A 14,744-nucleotide genomic window follows, 5' to 3' on the forward strand; every position below is an offset into this window, starting at 1 on the left:
GAAGGGGAAAACTATTTTCAAAAAAAATGTTGTAAAATTAAAAATCTAATCAAAAAATTTTTCTACCCAGTGGCTGTATTTTATAATTTGTAAAAGTAAAACTATAAAGATAAGGTGGACCATATTTTAGTCAAAAGCTGTTGCTAGACTTTATTAACTAAAAATTTTAAAGAAAAATTCCTTCTAAGTGGTCTTTAAAAGTTAAGTTTTTGGAGTCTCAGTTTCTTTCACACAAGGTAACAGCAACAGGATAAAAAGTTAAAGTGATAGTCTCAACTATCATTTGCAAAGCAGTCCAGTTAAAAATATTTCCTATGGCTTCTTTAACCGAGAACATAAAATTGTATCTTCCAACACTGACAAAAATGCAAAACTAAATTATAACTGTGACTAAAACATAATATTAAATGACAAGGCCTTTTTGTGAGCACCTACATAAGCTCTCCTCTTTATACAGCAACACAAAAGCATTTTCAGCTTTTAGGTTTTAACAAATTCTGTTGTAACAACAACTCCCTCCCTTCCCTTCCTCCCTGTTTAATTCTCCCACAGCTCTAAACCCGTGAGAGAGAGAGGGAGGGAGAGAGAGAGAGGGAGGAAGAGGGAGAGGGAGAGACAGAGGGGGGGAGAGGGAGAGGGAGGGGGAGGGGGAGGGGGAGAGGGAGAGGGAGAGGGAGAGGGAGAACCTGGTATTTATCTTCCAGCACCATCAGCAGTTTTCACCTCTCATTTCTAAGAGCTCTGTATTTGATATTTTCACACTTACTTGTCGAGACTTCACAGGCAGCATTCAGACTCTCAGACCCAGCCTCCTACGTGTGGCTCCTCTGTATCAGACACTGAGGACATCAGGAGTCAATGCAGAGCGGAGTCTAGACTGTAAGGGCTACTGGAAAAAGGTATGGAAGTGTCTAGATTGTTCAGACAGCTAAGTACAGACCTCTGGGGATTGCTTCATTTGAATTAGAAGTTATGTATCTGTTTTAAATACTTTTGGTATGAATGAGTCTTTTGTGGAAAAATTAGCTTTAAATTTTGAAAACTAATCTACAGACTTCCTTTTGGCAAGTTGTTCATAAATTGGACATATTTTAAGGTTCTGTTCTCAATGTGATGTGTTCTGGAAATATAAGTGTTCTCAAGACTCAAGGTCCCACCTGAGGCCCCCTCGCTTTTTTATCTCCTCACCACTGCTGTTAGCACAATTGCTGAACTGTGTCTTGTCCCCCAGCAGAGTGACATGAGGGCACAGGTGGCTGGTGAGGAAAGCCTCAATGCTACAGGGTGCAGGGCACCTGTGCACCTGCAGCAGGACGTGAGCCTCAACCTTTTTACACAACTTTCTTTCTTTCTTTCTTTCATAATTCTCTATGCACAAGAAGGATGTGAAGTCCAGACACCCTGTGCACGAACCAAGTCCTGTGCTAACTAGAGATGCAATGTCTTAATATTTACTTGCTTTTGCCTGACTGCAATTAATTGCTGCCCGGACTTGCTAATTTTGACAACTGACTTCTTACTGATCTCTACGACACCAAAATGTACTTATACATTTAGGAAATGTATTGTTTGATTGAAAGAGAGTTCTAATAGTAAAGGTGGATATAGATAGATCAACATGTAAGTTATTCCATCAGGCAAACAGCAAGATGATCTTCAGGCAGTGTTGACACTGATCCCAACTACTGGAGCCTCCTGGGCTGGAAATAAGTCTGTGAGGCAGTTTCACAGACTGACGCCTGAACTCACAAGAGCTGGTAAGAACTGTAGATACACGAGCTTGCTCCTCCCTGCAGGCTCTTAACTTTCCTTCTGTTTTGGTTATAGCTGGGACATCTGGGGAACAAAAGAACTAAACTGCTCGCCCCCTGCAGATTAAGTCCCAAGATCATCAAGCTGGTACACGGCTGACTCAAGAATGTAATTCCTTAAAATCATGGGCTGACAAAACAGAACTCGGCTGGGCGTGGGGGCACACGCCTTTACTCCCAGCACTTGGGAGGCAGAGGCAGGCAGATTTCTGAGTTTGAGGCCAGCCTGGTCTACAAACTGTGTTCCAGGACAGCCAGAGCTACACAGAGAAACCCTGTCTCGAAAAACCACCAAAACCAAAAACAAAACAAACAAACAAAAAAAACCAAAAAAACAAAAAACCAAAAAAATCAGAACTCAATCCAGCATCGTAAGACCTGGTGTCTTAAGAGACACAGCTATCTATGGCAGGTTTGTACTTCCACATAGGCCTGGATTAGTGTTACTCTAAGTATTTAACAAAAGCCACACACCAGCCTCTTGGCAAGAAGGAAAGCCAAACCATTTGTCCTATCTGTTACCCACACAGGCCTTGGCTTTCCTGGAGAGGGAAGGAGCAGGCAGGTGCCTCTGTCAGGACAGAGGAAGAGAGGAGGGAGGAGCAGACAGGAGCGAGCTGCAAGGCAGCCGAGCAGCGAAGACTGTGGTGTGGGCGCTTCCACCTGAGTCCACCGATGTAACCAATCACACTCTAGACTTCCTAAGGTTTCCTGCAGCTCTGGGATCCTAAAAACGTTAATTCACTCACTTCAAGGAAGGAAAAGAAAAATCCAAACGTCTCACTTTCTGGACGGATGCTCAAGTCCAGAGACATGACATAAACCAAGATTCACCTCCAGGCTCTTTGGGTTGAAGTGTGTGTAAGAATCACAACAGTCACAGCAGTTTATAAAACACCAGTGTTGCAGCAGTCCAGAGAGAGTAGTAAATACTATCAGATGGAGTGCACAATGGTGGACCAGGAATGTGAAGATGGAGATTAGGAAGTACTTTTGCCTTTTAAAAGCCAGCTACAAAGTAAAACAAGGGGCAGGGGGATCTTATGATTTTCCCTATGGCAACAATGTGGCTATTTCTGGCCCTGTTTCTGAGTCATTCAGGGAATTAGAGTTGTAATTCTGAACACTTGCCCTGGATTGTGACTGGGAAGCATTCGACTGGTAAGGAAAAAGGATCTTACATTTTTGTAAGCTAGTACCAGGAACAAATGCTAGCTAACCCACAGAAGGGCTGTGCTGAACTTGAATTCCTTCTATTTTCCTTAAGCCTCACACATGGTATGTGCTGAATAAAGATTTAATTCAAACCTTTTTTCAGTTACCTTTGCTAATATTTATAAATTATTTGGAGGAGGTAGATTTGAGGTTGTTCCTTATGATTTAAAACTATTTAATGTGGTTTACAATGCTAACAAAATTCTCCATCAGAGTTTACAGCTGCAATCTGAAGTGTCTAACCTGAGTATGTCTACTTGGCAGACATTTTCAGCGCACTTAGGGTCTTCCGTGGATGACTCTACTCACACCACAAACCAAGCACTGCTTGTGATGCTCCCTCAGCAGATTGCTAGCCCCCAAGTCCACCATGAGCCCGCAGCCTCCTCTCCCACTCTGTGCATGTCTGTGCATGCAGGCAGCAAGGATGCTAGTCAGTGTGCCCTGGCTCCCCTGTGAAGTCTTTTTGTTTTCTTATTCTTCCTTCACCCCCAATCCTAATTTTGCTTCTCTCCATAGCTTTTGTTATGTGGGTCTCAGCTGCACAGAAATAGCTACAGATCTGACCACACACCACAATTACCCACTGAGATCTTCTAGGAGAACAGAAGAGTAACATCATGGCCTCGGCAGGTCTCCAGCTCCTTGCTTTCATCCTGGCCGTGTCTGGGGTGTCTGGAGTACTCGCTGCCACTCTGCTGCCAAACTGGAAGGTTAATGCATACGCAGGACCCAACATTGTAACTGCTGTTGTCCAGGTGCAGGGGTTGTGGGTGGACTGCACGTGGTACAGCACTGGGATGTTTAGCTGCACTCTAAAATACTCCATTCTGTCGCTCCCCGTCCATGTGCAGACTGCGAGGGCCACCATGGTCCTGGCCTGTGTTCTGTCTGCTTGGGGGATTTGTACTTCGATAGCAGGAATGAACTGCACTCACTTAGGAGGAGACACACACACCAAGAGTAAAATTTCCTTTGCTGGAGGAGTCTGCTTCATCACTGCAGGGATCTCTGGTTTAATCCCAACAGTGTGGTACACCAAGGAGATCATAGCGAACTTTCTGGATCTGACCATTCCGGAAAGCCACAAATATGAACCTGGAGGAGCCCTGTACATTGGGTTTATTTCGGCGATGCTACTACTTATCTCTGGTGTTATTTTCTGCACTTCTTATATACAGAAGAACCAAGAACCATGGATCTACCCTCCCAAGCAGAAACTTTCCACTACCTGGCAGCCAAAGAACAGGCGAGCACATAACTTGAAGGATTACATGTAAAGAGCTGTGGGATGAACAGGTAGTGAGGCCTCTGAGAGCCTGCTCAAAATGTATTAGAATGAAGAGAAAAACCACATGTATGCTTAATTTCCTTTAAGAGAATATAAAATATTAAAAAATTGTGAGGTACTTTAAAATGCCAACAAACGATCACATACAATTATATCTACTGTCTTGCGTTTATTTTCCCATTATTGCATTCATGTTTTATTTAAAGTATGTAACTGAAAGAGGGCCTGACTAGACTAATAAAGTGATGGATGACAGTATTAGTTTACTTTTAAAGATAACTTTTTAATATATCTTTTACATTACTTTTTTTTAATTGCAAAGTATAAAAATGTTCTTGATCAACATCCTTTAGTGCTGATCAGGAATATCGCCTACTTTTGCCCCCTAGTGGGCAATGTCTGAATATTCTGCTGTTTTAAAGCCACAGGATGTGAGGAGACCCCAGGAAAGAGAAACAGAACTCATGCAGATATCACCCAAGCCATCCAGCCATAGACCCAACTTCCATTCCAAATTTTCATGTGTTATAATATATGCAAATTAAGATTAGATTGAATTAATAAACTGGTAGATGCTACTGCAGCACAAAAAATCCAATATAAACACAAACTAAAATATAGCACTTTTAAAGTACCAGCTGAGTAATAAGAGCCCTGCTTGCTTCAAATTACCTGAGCACTGACCCCTCTTCTGCATCCAGAAAACGATTACATTCATTTCCCCAACTCTTTGGATTCATCCCATCCCAATGGCTCACATTTGTCACTATTTGAGTAAGTCCCTTGTGTTTGAGACTGGGTCTTACCGGATAAGCCACATGCCTCCCTCCTGTGTGCTGGGCTTACACACATACTCCACTATGCTCAGCTTAGTCACCTTTAAGTTGTATTTTTTTCCTCAAAATTCATTCAAGTTAACAAAAACACTGCTGTTCTCTTATAAATGAGCATCTTCAGTTAATACAAGTAAATTAAGTTTTAAAGGAATGTTTTTTAAATATGCATATAAATTATGACATGTAATTCAAATATTCTAACAAAGATTTGGACTTTTCATAGCTGCAAAGAAACATTGCAGTTTTTCTAGTAATCTATTTGCTAGTTTATGCTTATTAATAGCTCATAATGGAACTGCTAAAGATAAAAGTCTACACATTAATAACTTAGAAGTGTGTATACAGAAAATAGACTAAAGTACTTTAACTCCATTTACTTAGTGGATTTTCAAGCTCTGCAATAGTCATGCTAGAATAGGACAGCAAAAATAAAAAGGCGCCGCTTCCTGTGAGAACACAGGAGGCTGTTTCAGTACAAATTTAAATGATCATTTAAAATATATTTCCTTGTAGGTGGCCAAGTACTTTCTAAAGAAAGAAAATGTTATGTTAAAAAGACTTCTAATAAAGAATATCTATAGGCAAGTGATGTGACAGAACTGCTTTGGTCCCCATAGTGTTCATTCATTTTACTTAATGTATCAGTATTTAGGCAGGCTATGTAGCCCAGAGTCCTATGTTAAAATGTCATTTAATATAGTCCAGGTAATATTTTATTTATCTCAAATACTTTCTTCTTAACTAGACAGAGGAATGTTTGACACTCTCAAGCAGCAGACGATTTATACCAAATAAAGGTCAATTCTTTCTGGACGGGAGCTGAAGTGAGCAGGGAGCAAACTGATAGAAACGCTATGCAGGGGCAGTCCAGGCACAGGCAGCTTTGATTCCTCTCTGCCGGCTTTCAATGGGGTGAATTTAGCACAGAGCACACACAGAATGCCTGAAGACCTGGGGTGTCACAACCGAGACAATGGTACTGCAATCCAGTACGAAGAGGTCAGAGGTGCTGCTAACAATGCACAGGACAAACCTTGCAAAAAAAAGATGGTCTGGCTCCAAAATAATAGTAGAACAGTAGTTAGGAAGTTTTAACAAATTACGCTCTAACTTATTACCAATATAAAAGCCAAACTATTTTCTAAAATCATTGTTAACATTTATCTACTGACCATGCATGCATACATGTGTGTGTGTGTGTGTGTGTGTGTGTGTGTGTGTGTGTGTGTATGCATACAAACGCACAGCTGTGATCTGGGATATGATTTATGCACTGTTTTGTTAGTGGAAACTTGGTCCCAGTTGTGCTGATGGTGCAGGGTTTATATTCTTTAAAAACTTATCAGTGGGTTTTGCTAAAATATGCACCAGCTAAAAACTGTTGCCAAAAATGTTCACATTAAATAAATGTCTAGTAGATGTCACTTAGAGAGTTCTCTCAAAAACCACAAAACTAACTATTTCCCTATTTTCTCAAGGACTGGCTGTGGTGACCATGTAACTTAACTTCCAGTAGTAGGATACTTTAGAGTAGAAGGCAGTGATAATGACAGTGATGGTGACTGCCACTACCATCCAAACCCTGACACTTTACCACCTGACCTAGGAGAAGAGAACAGGTGGCCTAAGAGCTCTTCAAGTAAGAAACTGTGGTGGGGCTGGAGAGACACGGCAGTAGGGAAGACACAAGCCTGGCAACCTGAGATCGAAACCCACTGAAAGGTAGAAGGAGCAACGCCACTCTACCAAGCTGTCCTTTGATGTTCACATTCACACGTGGGATGTATATATCCTAACACGTGCCCCTGCCCTCCACACACACACCAGTAACTAAAAACAAAAAGGATGTGATTTTTTTGCAGTCCTTATTCAAGAGGAGTAGAAAGAAAACAACTGTGGTAGAGAGTCTGTATATAAAATTTTAGATCTTAGAGATAATTTTCAATACCAAGTATCTTCAGTGGACAAACACTACAACAACTCACACTCATACGAAGATAAAGAAGCAAATACTTACTTTTGGTTTGGGAACAAAAGCTTTTCCTGGGATTGTAAAGAGGTGTTCAACATTGCAGAGGTACTGGGCCATAATGGAAAGGCGACTGTGCTGTTTGCTTCCTGTAGTGGCTACAAGTCTCTACAAAAGGCCAAAAGATAAGTTTTAGCAAAGAGTTAATCTCATCTAACTAGAAAGAACAGAACCAAAACTTGATGCTCATTTTTAAAGACAAAATATTTATTTTTTTATATATACACACACATATTTCCATGCTATGTGACATAAAACATGTAGTCTTAGGGAATAAACATTAACTGTGACATACTGTAGAAGTGTCAGTTACATCATGCATCACTGAAAAAAAAATCACAAAGGCAAAGTACTAGTGACTGTTGGAGAGTTTCAAGCCACTATTCTATAACAGAAAGTCATATAGAAACTATCAATAAACATTTTATGAAAAAATGAGCAAATAACCAAGAATTATAAAGGTAATTTTACAGATATTTCCTTAAATAAAATAAAGCCTTGAATATTTAAGAACCTTTGAAATACAGGCTGTTTGTGACAAATAATTTATGCAAAAAATTAGGACTTTTTCCTTTAACCAATCACTTATTTTGAAACAAATTAAGTACATAACAAATTGATAAAATGCAATTTGCATGAAAATTCCAACTAGATATTTAAAAAGAACTTCAATTTCTCTATATATGTAAAATTAAACTTCAGATAAAAATTATATAGTATTAAGAATAGCCACCAGGCGGTGGTGGCACACGCCTTTAATCCCAGCACTTGGGAGGCAGAGGCAGGTGGATTTCTGAGTTCGAGGCCAGCCTGGTCTACAGAGTGAGTTCCAGGACAGCCAGGGATACACAGACAAACCCTGACTCAAAAAAACCAACCAACCAAACAAACAAACAAAAAGAATAGCCAAGACACTCCTAGAAAATATCAGTGCTCATGGGAGCTTCAGCCTACCTTAGACATGAAAATGAAGACAGCATTGCTGCGAGCATAGACAGACCAATAGGCCAACCCTTAGACAGAGACCCAAGCACATGTGGGTGTCTGATACATGAGAGATGTGACTGTCTTAACAAAAGGACAGACCATTCATCCTGATATAGGCATAATTAAAGCATTTGTAGGAGAAAATCAGATGTGCCAATTTGTACCATAACAAAAAACAAACTGTAAATGAATTAATGGTGAATGAAAAACAAAATTTAAGTCTTTTGCAAGTAATACCTATGACTCCAAAGTAGAGAAGAATATCTTAAAAATGCAAAGCCAGAAGCTACAAAAGATGAATATATTTTTCTGTTAAAATTATTTTGAGTTCAATTAAAACACTCTCAAGATATGTCGTAGATTTAGAATGTATTTAGAAGGCCAAAGCATTAATGTTCATAGTACAAATGTGATGCTTATAGACTAGACATTTCAAAACAACCAGTATATTGATAAGGCAAATCATTACAGAGCAAATAAATGATTTATAACCATTAACTATGTTACACTTACAATAAATCAGAGATGTGTAAATTAAAACCACAAAAGTCTATAATTTCACATCCAAGAGGAATATTAAACATAACTAGTCATTGATGAAAAGTTTTAGAAGCTACAGGGATTCAATGCACAGCAGTGAGAGTGGAAAGGGAAGAAATTGCTATATAAGCATGTTAGATGGTAATCTGGCAATAAAAGCTAAAGTTTTACAGTATATATACTTACACAAGAATCTATATATTATCCCAGAAGTGGAACATTATAATTCCACTAACATGAATGGCTAATAGTTTTGCCAACAAAATATGAAGTAGCCATTAAAGTGAGTAACAGAGATTACTAGCAGAGGTTACACCCTCCAACAGAGTATAGACTGTAAAATGGCAAAACCAAGCATGATCCGATGATGCTTACATACAAACCTTAGGGTTTCTGTGTGTGCCGACATATACACCTACAATATACAAACAGGCCATGTGTGGGCATCATAAGTACCACTTTTAACATGGTTAAAAGTTCCACAGGGAAGGTGGGCTCCAAATCTACACGTGGCATTTGGTTTTGGTGGAGGTGGTGGAATACATATTAAAATTGGGTAAGACTGAGAGTAATAGGTACAAAGATCCCTCATCTTTCTAAATGGATCGTCTTTCTGTGTCCTTGACCTCTGAGGACATTCCAAGACTCCAGTTAGCTCTTTAGGACCTAGGTCACAAATCCCAGTAATGAGTAGAAACATCTGCAGCCAGGCGCACGGTAGCACATGTGTGCTAGAACATCATCGGCGCTTTCAGAGCAGCGGCTGTGTGGCTTTCTCCCTCTTACTCCCCTGACTTATCACCTAATCTAACAGCTCTTTCTGCTGCTGCTCTAACCCGTTCTGGGCATGAGAAATCATACAATCTGGCTTTTTAGAGCTTTGCCTTAAGTAAGACTAAAGCAGATTCGGGAGTGTTGAAGAGATGGCTCAGTGATTAAGAAAGAGCACTCCAGGATCAGGGGATCCAATGGGGCCCTTGGGCACCAGGCATGGTTGTGGTACATATACATGCATACAGGTAAAACATGTACATACATAAAAATATTGAAACAGAATCAAAAGAACAGGTTTTGGATGAGAAGCAGAGGAATCCCCTAAGATGTGTCTGGAGATCTCAGCTTCTCCCTTGACATCCAGGCCACCTCATCTCAGTGCCCCTTTACCAACTCTCCATCTTAACCATCTGCTAATGTGCACTGGGAAAGGAGACATTATTAGGAAACTGAGTCAAGATAATGAGTTACTATAGCATGTAAGACACAGAAAATGCTCTTCGGTATAATATAAAAGAGATGTACATATTTTCAAATAAATACTCTTGCTTTAGCCCCCGAAGTGTTGGGACTACAGGCACAATTCACTGTACCCAGTGATAAAGCAGATTTTTAAAACTAAAATCCAGCAAGAATATAACCATGAACCTTAAAAAGGAACCCAAGAATTGGCTATCCTGGATTTCCTTCTCAAGACATTGCTAATATGCTACTTTACATCTGAAATATATGCTTCCAATGATGAATTCAAAAGAATTTAAAAAATACTTTAACTAAAAATTCAACTTGAAAGGGGTGGAATTATTTTAATTTGACTTAAAGCATAGTTAAATATATTTTACTCTGAGAATGAAGCACTCTGTACAGTCAGAGAGGGGGTGTTCTAAATCATAATCTAGACTTAGTCAATCTCCATAGCAAATATACCAGGTTGTGGAGATGAAAATATGAGCCTTAGATTTTATTTTAGCATACAGCAGCACTCAGAACTGCTAATCCACTGAACAAAAACTCAAGTCACAGCCCAGAAAGTCTGCAAAGACTTTACACTAAAAGCTACCCTCAGATGTTAATGGCCTATTAACCATTTAATATGTATTACCATTTTTTGTGTTAGACATAGCACAGATAAAGCTATGAACACAAAAGTCCACCAATAGGTGACCTTTCACAATAAAAGCCAGGAGAACAAATGAGTTAATTTTTTAGTAGAAGGGAACTATGAACCCTTATGTTTTAAAAGTCGCTCTAAGGATTAGAAAACAAGGCATGAAAGATTCCCAAGGACAGTACTTCCTTTCCTTTTGTCTGTTTCTGTTAGTCATCTATAACTGAAGGTAGGAAAAGTATACTTGTAGTTGAGAAGCTACAGTCTCCAACCAGAGACAATGAACTGCCTGTCATTAATAGAGGAGTGACATCTTCCCTACTAGGAATGTAAGCATGACCAGACAAAGTCTCCTGGGAAGGGTAGAAGACAGAAGATGATGCTGGACCCACTTGAAAACCCCACAGGGCCAGCAAAATGGAGAACTTGAATTTCATGGCTCTACTGGAACCAGATGAGCTGGGATCAAATTTGAGCACTGTACAACCCAAGGAAGACAATAAAGCAGGCAAGCCAGTCTTAACTATACAGAGACCATTAGATGAGATGTGCTATGCTCTCAACTACTGCTACACAGTCGGCCTCCAGCTGTAACGCCACTTAATGCCCTTTAATGTGCCCAGGTAGAATCCTGTAGTCCTAGAGGAGAGAGTTAGAGGAAGGTGCTTATTTGATTCTGTCTTATATATAATTCACAACAAAGCTGAGATAAAACATATTCTGTGGCTACAATATAGAATACTACGCTCACGATTGGGTTAGACAATACTAGTCCACAGCCTTCCCTTGAAACTTTCTCCTGCAAAAATGTGACAGCCCATCAAAAGAACTGGTATTGCCCATACTTCTAATGCATCCCATAAATTATAAAGTTGATATAAACTCTATATTCATGCAAAAACTTAACTAAACCTTTGTTGAAAAATAATGCCTATGGTGAAGTCAAAACAACACTGTCATTAAAACCACAGCTGCAGCTGAGTCACTGAAAACATGACTCCACTACTTATGCCTCTGCTCCCCTCTCTTTCCTCAAAGATAAGAGAACGCAATGCTTTGGATTTCTAGTGTGTTGTTCAAGAACAACCAATAATCCATCAGCAGAAGAGAACAATCTAGCACTGTGGTATAACCAGACATTATATCCTAGTCACTCAGCTGTACCCTCCACCTTCCCAGTATTACCTTTCGCTGCTTCACCCCCACTTGTACTTGATATTTTATTCATTTATCACTAATTCAGTCTTGGATTTTCCCAAGCGTGTGTAACTATTTCCTCAATACATGTAAGCATGACAGGTATTTGGTCAAATTCAGTCTTAACTGACCTATCTGACGTAGGGGTTCTTCCTGAGGACTCCCCTCTCAGCTGGGACACCTCGTCATTTTTCTGGTGTCTCTAATCACAGCAATGCTTATCTGGGCTTTTGCAGAGTGCTACTGATAAGAGCCCAGTGAAGAACACATGATGATACATGGGCTCAGGTCTATATGTTAACAAGAGTAAAACACAATTTACTTTTACTGTACACAAAAATCAATCCCAAGTGAATTATGGATAGAAAAGTGAACAGAAAGAAACCTTTATGATCTCTAGACATAAAACGATTTCTCCAGTAAGATATGAAACAGCCATAAATTAAAAATGGAGACTGTCTGATCTTTAAGAAAGGAGACTAGAGGGAGGGCGGAGAATGATGAGAGAGTAATGGGGCGTCTGTGTGTGAACAGAATCAAAGTGCATTGTCTAGGTATGTGTGAAACAAAGCCTGTCATTCTGTATCGTTCATATGCATTAGTAAGAAAGTAAAAGAAAAGGAAATGTCAGATTCCCAAGACACTGTAAACCGATGATGACAATCTAAGCACAGAGAAAGGAAACCTGCAGTACAGTGCAGTAATAAGGGACTAGTACAGAGAGTATGTAATAACTGCACACCAGCAAACAGAAGATGATCCAACGGAATGATCAGCAAGGGCAAGCAATTCAGTGTAAAATACCCAAGTGATCCAAAGATACAATGGTGCTCAATTTTTTAAAAATTCTGCAAAGATAAAAATTAGTACAAGCCGGGCGTGGTGGAGCACGCCTTTAATCCCAGCACTCGGGAGGCAGAGGCAGGTGGATTTCTGAGTTCGAGACCAGCCTGGTCTACAAAGTGAGTGCCAGGACAGCCAGCAGAGAAACCCTGTCTCGAAAAACCAAAAAAAAAAAAAAAGGACAACACACCTGTGGTTTGAGTATGCCTAGCCCACGGAATGGCACTGTCTGGAGATATGGCTTTGTAGAGTAAGAGTAAGTGTGCCCCCCTGTGGGTGAGAGCTTTAAGACCCTCATCCTAGTTGCCTGGAAGCCAGTCTTGTCTTAGCAGCCTTCAGATGAAGATGTAGAACTCGAAGCTCCTCCTGCACCATTCCTGCCTGGATGCAGCCATGTTCCTGCATTGATGATAATGGACTGAACCTCTGAACCTGTAAGCCAGCCCCAATTAAATGTTGTCCTTATAAGAGTTGCCTTGATCGCTGGGTGGTGGTGGCACACACCTTTCATCCCCGCACTTGGCAGGCAGAGGCAGGTGGATTTCTGAGTTCGAGGCCAGTCTGGTCTACAGAGTGAGTTCCAGGACAGCCAGGGCTACACAGAGAAACCCTGTCTCGAAAAACCAAGAGTTGCCTTGGTCATGGTGTCTGTTCACAGCAGTAAACCCCTAGCTAAGACAACACCATTATTCCTAGATTAATAAAAATATAGAAGTCTAGTACTACCTGGAACTGGTAAAACTATGGAGCAAAATGAACTCATGTACACACTGCAGGGAGGACAATAAAGGCCCGATGACTGCAGAACAGTTTAGAATGACCCGGCAAGAATGAAGCTCTTTCTACTTCTGAGCACATATCTTATCCAAAGCTTGCCCTTGTGCCTAAGAACTTTCATGAATGACAGTTTTGTTCATGTCACTACAGAACTGAAACGAATCTTGGGTCCTCAGGTATGAGACTGGACAGATTACAGAAAGAGTGGGTAGGACATAGAGCAATATAATAGAGCAATGAGCACGTGTGAATCCTAAGTTGTTTACAATAAACACACACATACTGTACGTTTAAAGAAAGCTTAAGTGAACAAATCTAAAGCATATGGCATGCATAGACACAGATCTATATGAGAAGACCACAGAAGGGAATAATCCAAAACTCAGTCCTTATTATCTTGGTATTAGGGAGCAGAAAGGAGATGCAATCCGAGAGAGGTGAGGTTGTAGGAAGCAGCTCCTTTCCTTAAGTTTACTCTTGCTGTCATGTCTTACAAACTGCCCTAGTTCACCATGGAGATTCACTTAGTAAACTTATTATACTCAGGCCATGAGCAGGCACCACTGAGGTAGGTAGGGTGTATGTGCGTATGTTGGCTGACAATATAATTCACAGTCTCTACTGGGAGCATCTAGTAGTCTGTTTATCTTCATTACATGTCTTAACTTTTGGATCGCTTTTGTTGGTTTTTCTGTTTGTAATGGCAAAGCCTTACCATAGAAAATACTTTGTTTGGGAATCTGGTCATACCATGAACTGTCCAGAAGAAGAAGAGACTTACCTCAGCCACTTCCTTTTGAAACGTTAACGTCATCTTAGTTCTGCCATAAACGAAAGGGCCATCTTTAAGAGAAATATTTTCAAGCCACTTGATAATCAGTGGAGTTGAAACACTAAAAGGTAGATTTCCAATAATGTGTACATTTGGAGGATCTGTTTGGTGGGAACGGAGGAGAAGACAATTTACAATGAGGACATGAGTATACTCTGAGTATGATCTTAATTAAACATAAATTTAACTGGCTATTATGAGACTCAAAGGAAGGAATAAAAAAAAAAAGACACAACTTGGTATTTTTCAGTTCTCTTTAAATGCACCTCCCCACCACACACAATTAGCTTTGTTTTTATTGAGGAAAATGTTCTATGAAAGTTGGCAAAATTAGGTTTTTGAAGAAAAAATAATTTTCTTTAGACATGATGAGTTTAAAATACTCGTGGGGCTGTCAGATCATCAGATGCCCAGGATGGGGATACAAGCTCAGTCTAAGATTTGAATGAATGATTGAAATATTTAGGTGATCAACAGATGAATGGACACAGAAAATGTGGTATA

The 14,744-nt window shown here is 40.0% G+C and overlaps 2 protein-coding genes across 3 annotated transcripts in view; one reads left to right on the forward strand and one right to left on the reverse strand.

Moving 5' to 3' along the window:
• Window positions 1–14,744, reverse strand: part of Tfb1m (transcription factor B1, mitochondrial) — a 38,547-nt gene that overhangs the window by 9,658 nt on the left and 14,145 nt on the right. Inside the window, exons 4-6 of one of the 2 annotated variants that reach the window (XR_385130.3) lie at window positions 14,190–14,341; window positions 7,171–7,290; window positions 767–889 (exon numbers count right to left, since the gene is read on the reverse strand). Coding sequence is in view for 1 of the 2 variants with exons in the window: in NM_146074.3 (NP_666186.1) it covers window positions 7,171–7,290; window positions 14,190–14,341 (272 nt within the window). In the remaining variant the exon portion in view is untranslated. The remainder of the gene's footprint in view (window positions 1–766; window positions 890–7,170; window positions 7,291–14,189; window positions 14,342–14,744) is intronic. The other variant, NM_146074.3, reaches the window with a different exon arrangement.
• Window positions 3,647–4,306, forward strand: Cldn20 (claudin 20). The gene has a single exon (NM_001101560.1). The coding sequence runs from the start codon at window positions 3,647–3,649 to the stop codon at window positions 4,304–4,306; it is 660 nt and encodes a 219-aa protein (NP_001095030.1).

The sequence above is a fragment of the Mus musculus genome, chromosome 17 (assembly GCF_000001635.26).
Source record: "Mus musculus strain C57BL/6J chromosome 17, GRCm38.p6 C57BL/6J".
NCBI classification, from domain to species: Eukaryota; Metazoa; Chordata; class Mammalia; order Rodentia; family Muridae; genus Mus; species Mus musculus.

Excerpts from the sequence above, each read along its gene's own strand:
- Cldn20 (NM_001101560.1), top strand. The coding sequence starts at position 3,647 with ATGGCCTCGGCAGGTCTCCAGCTCCTTGCTTTCATCCTGGCCGTGTCT.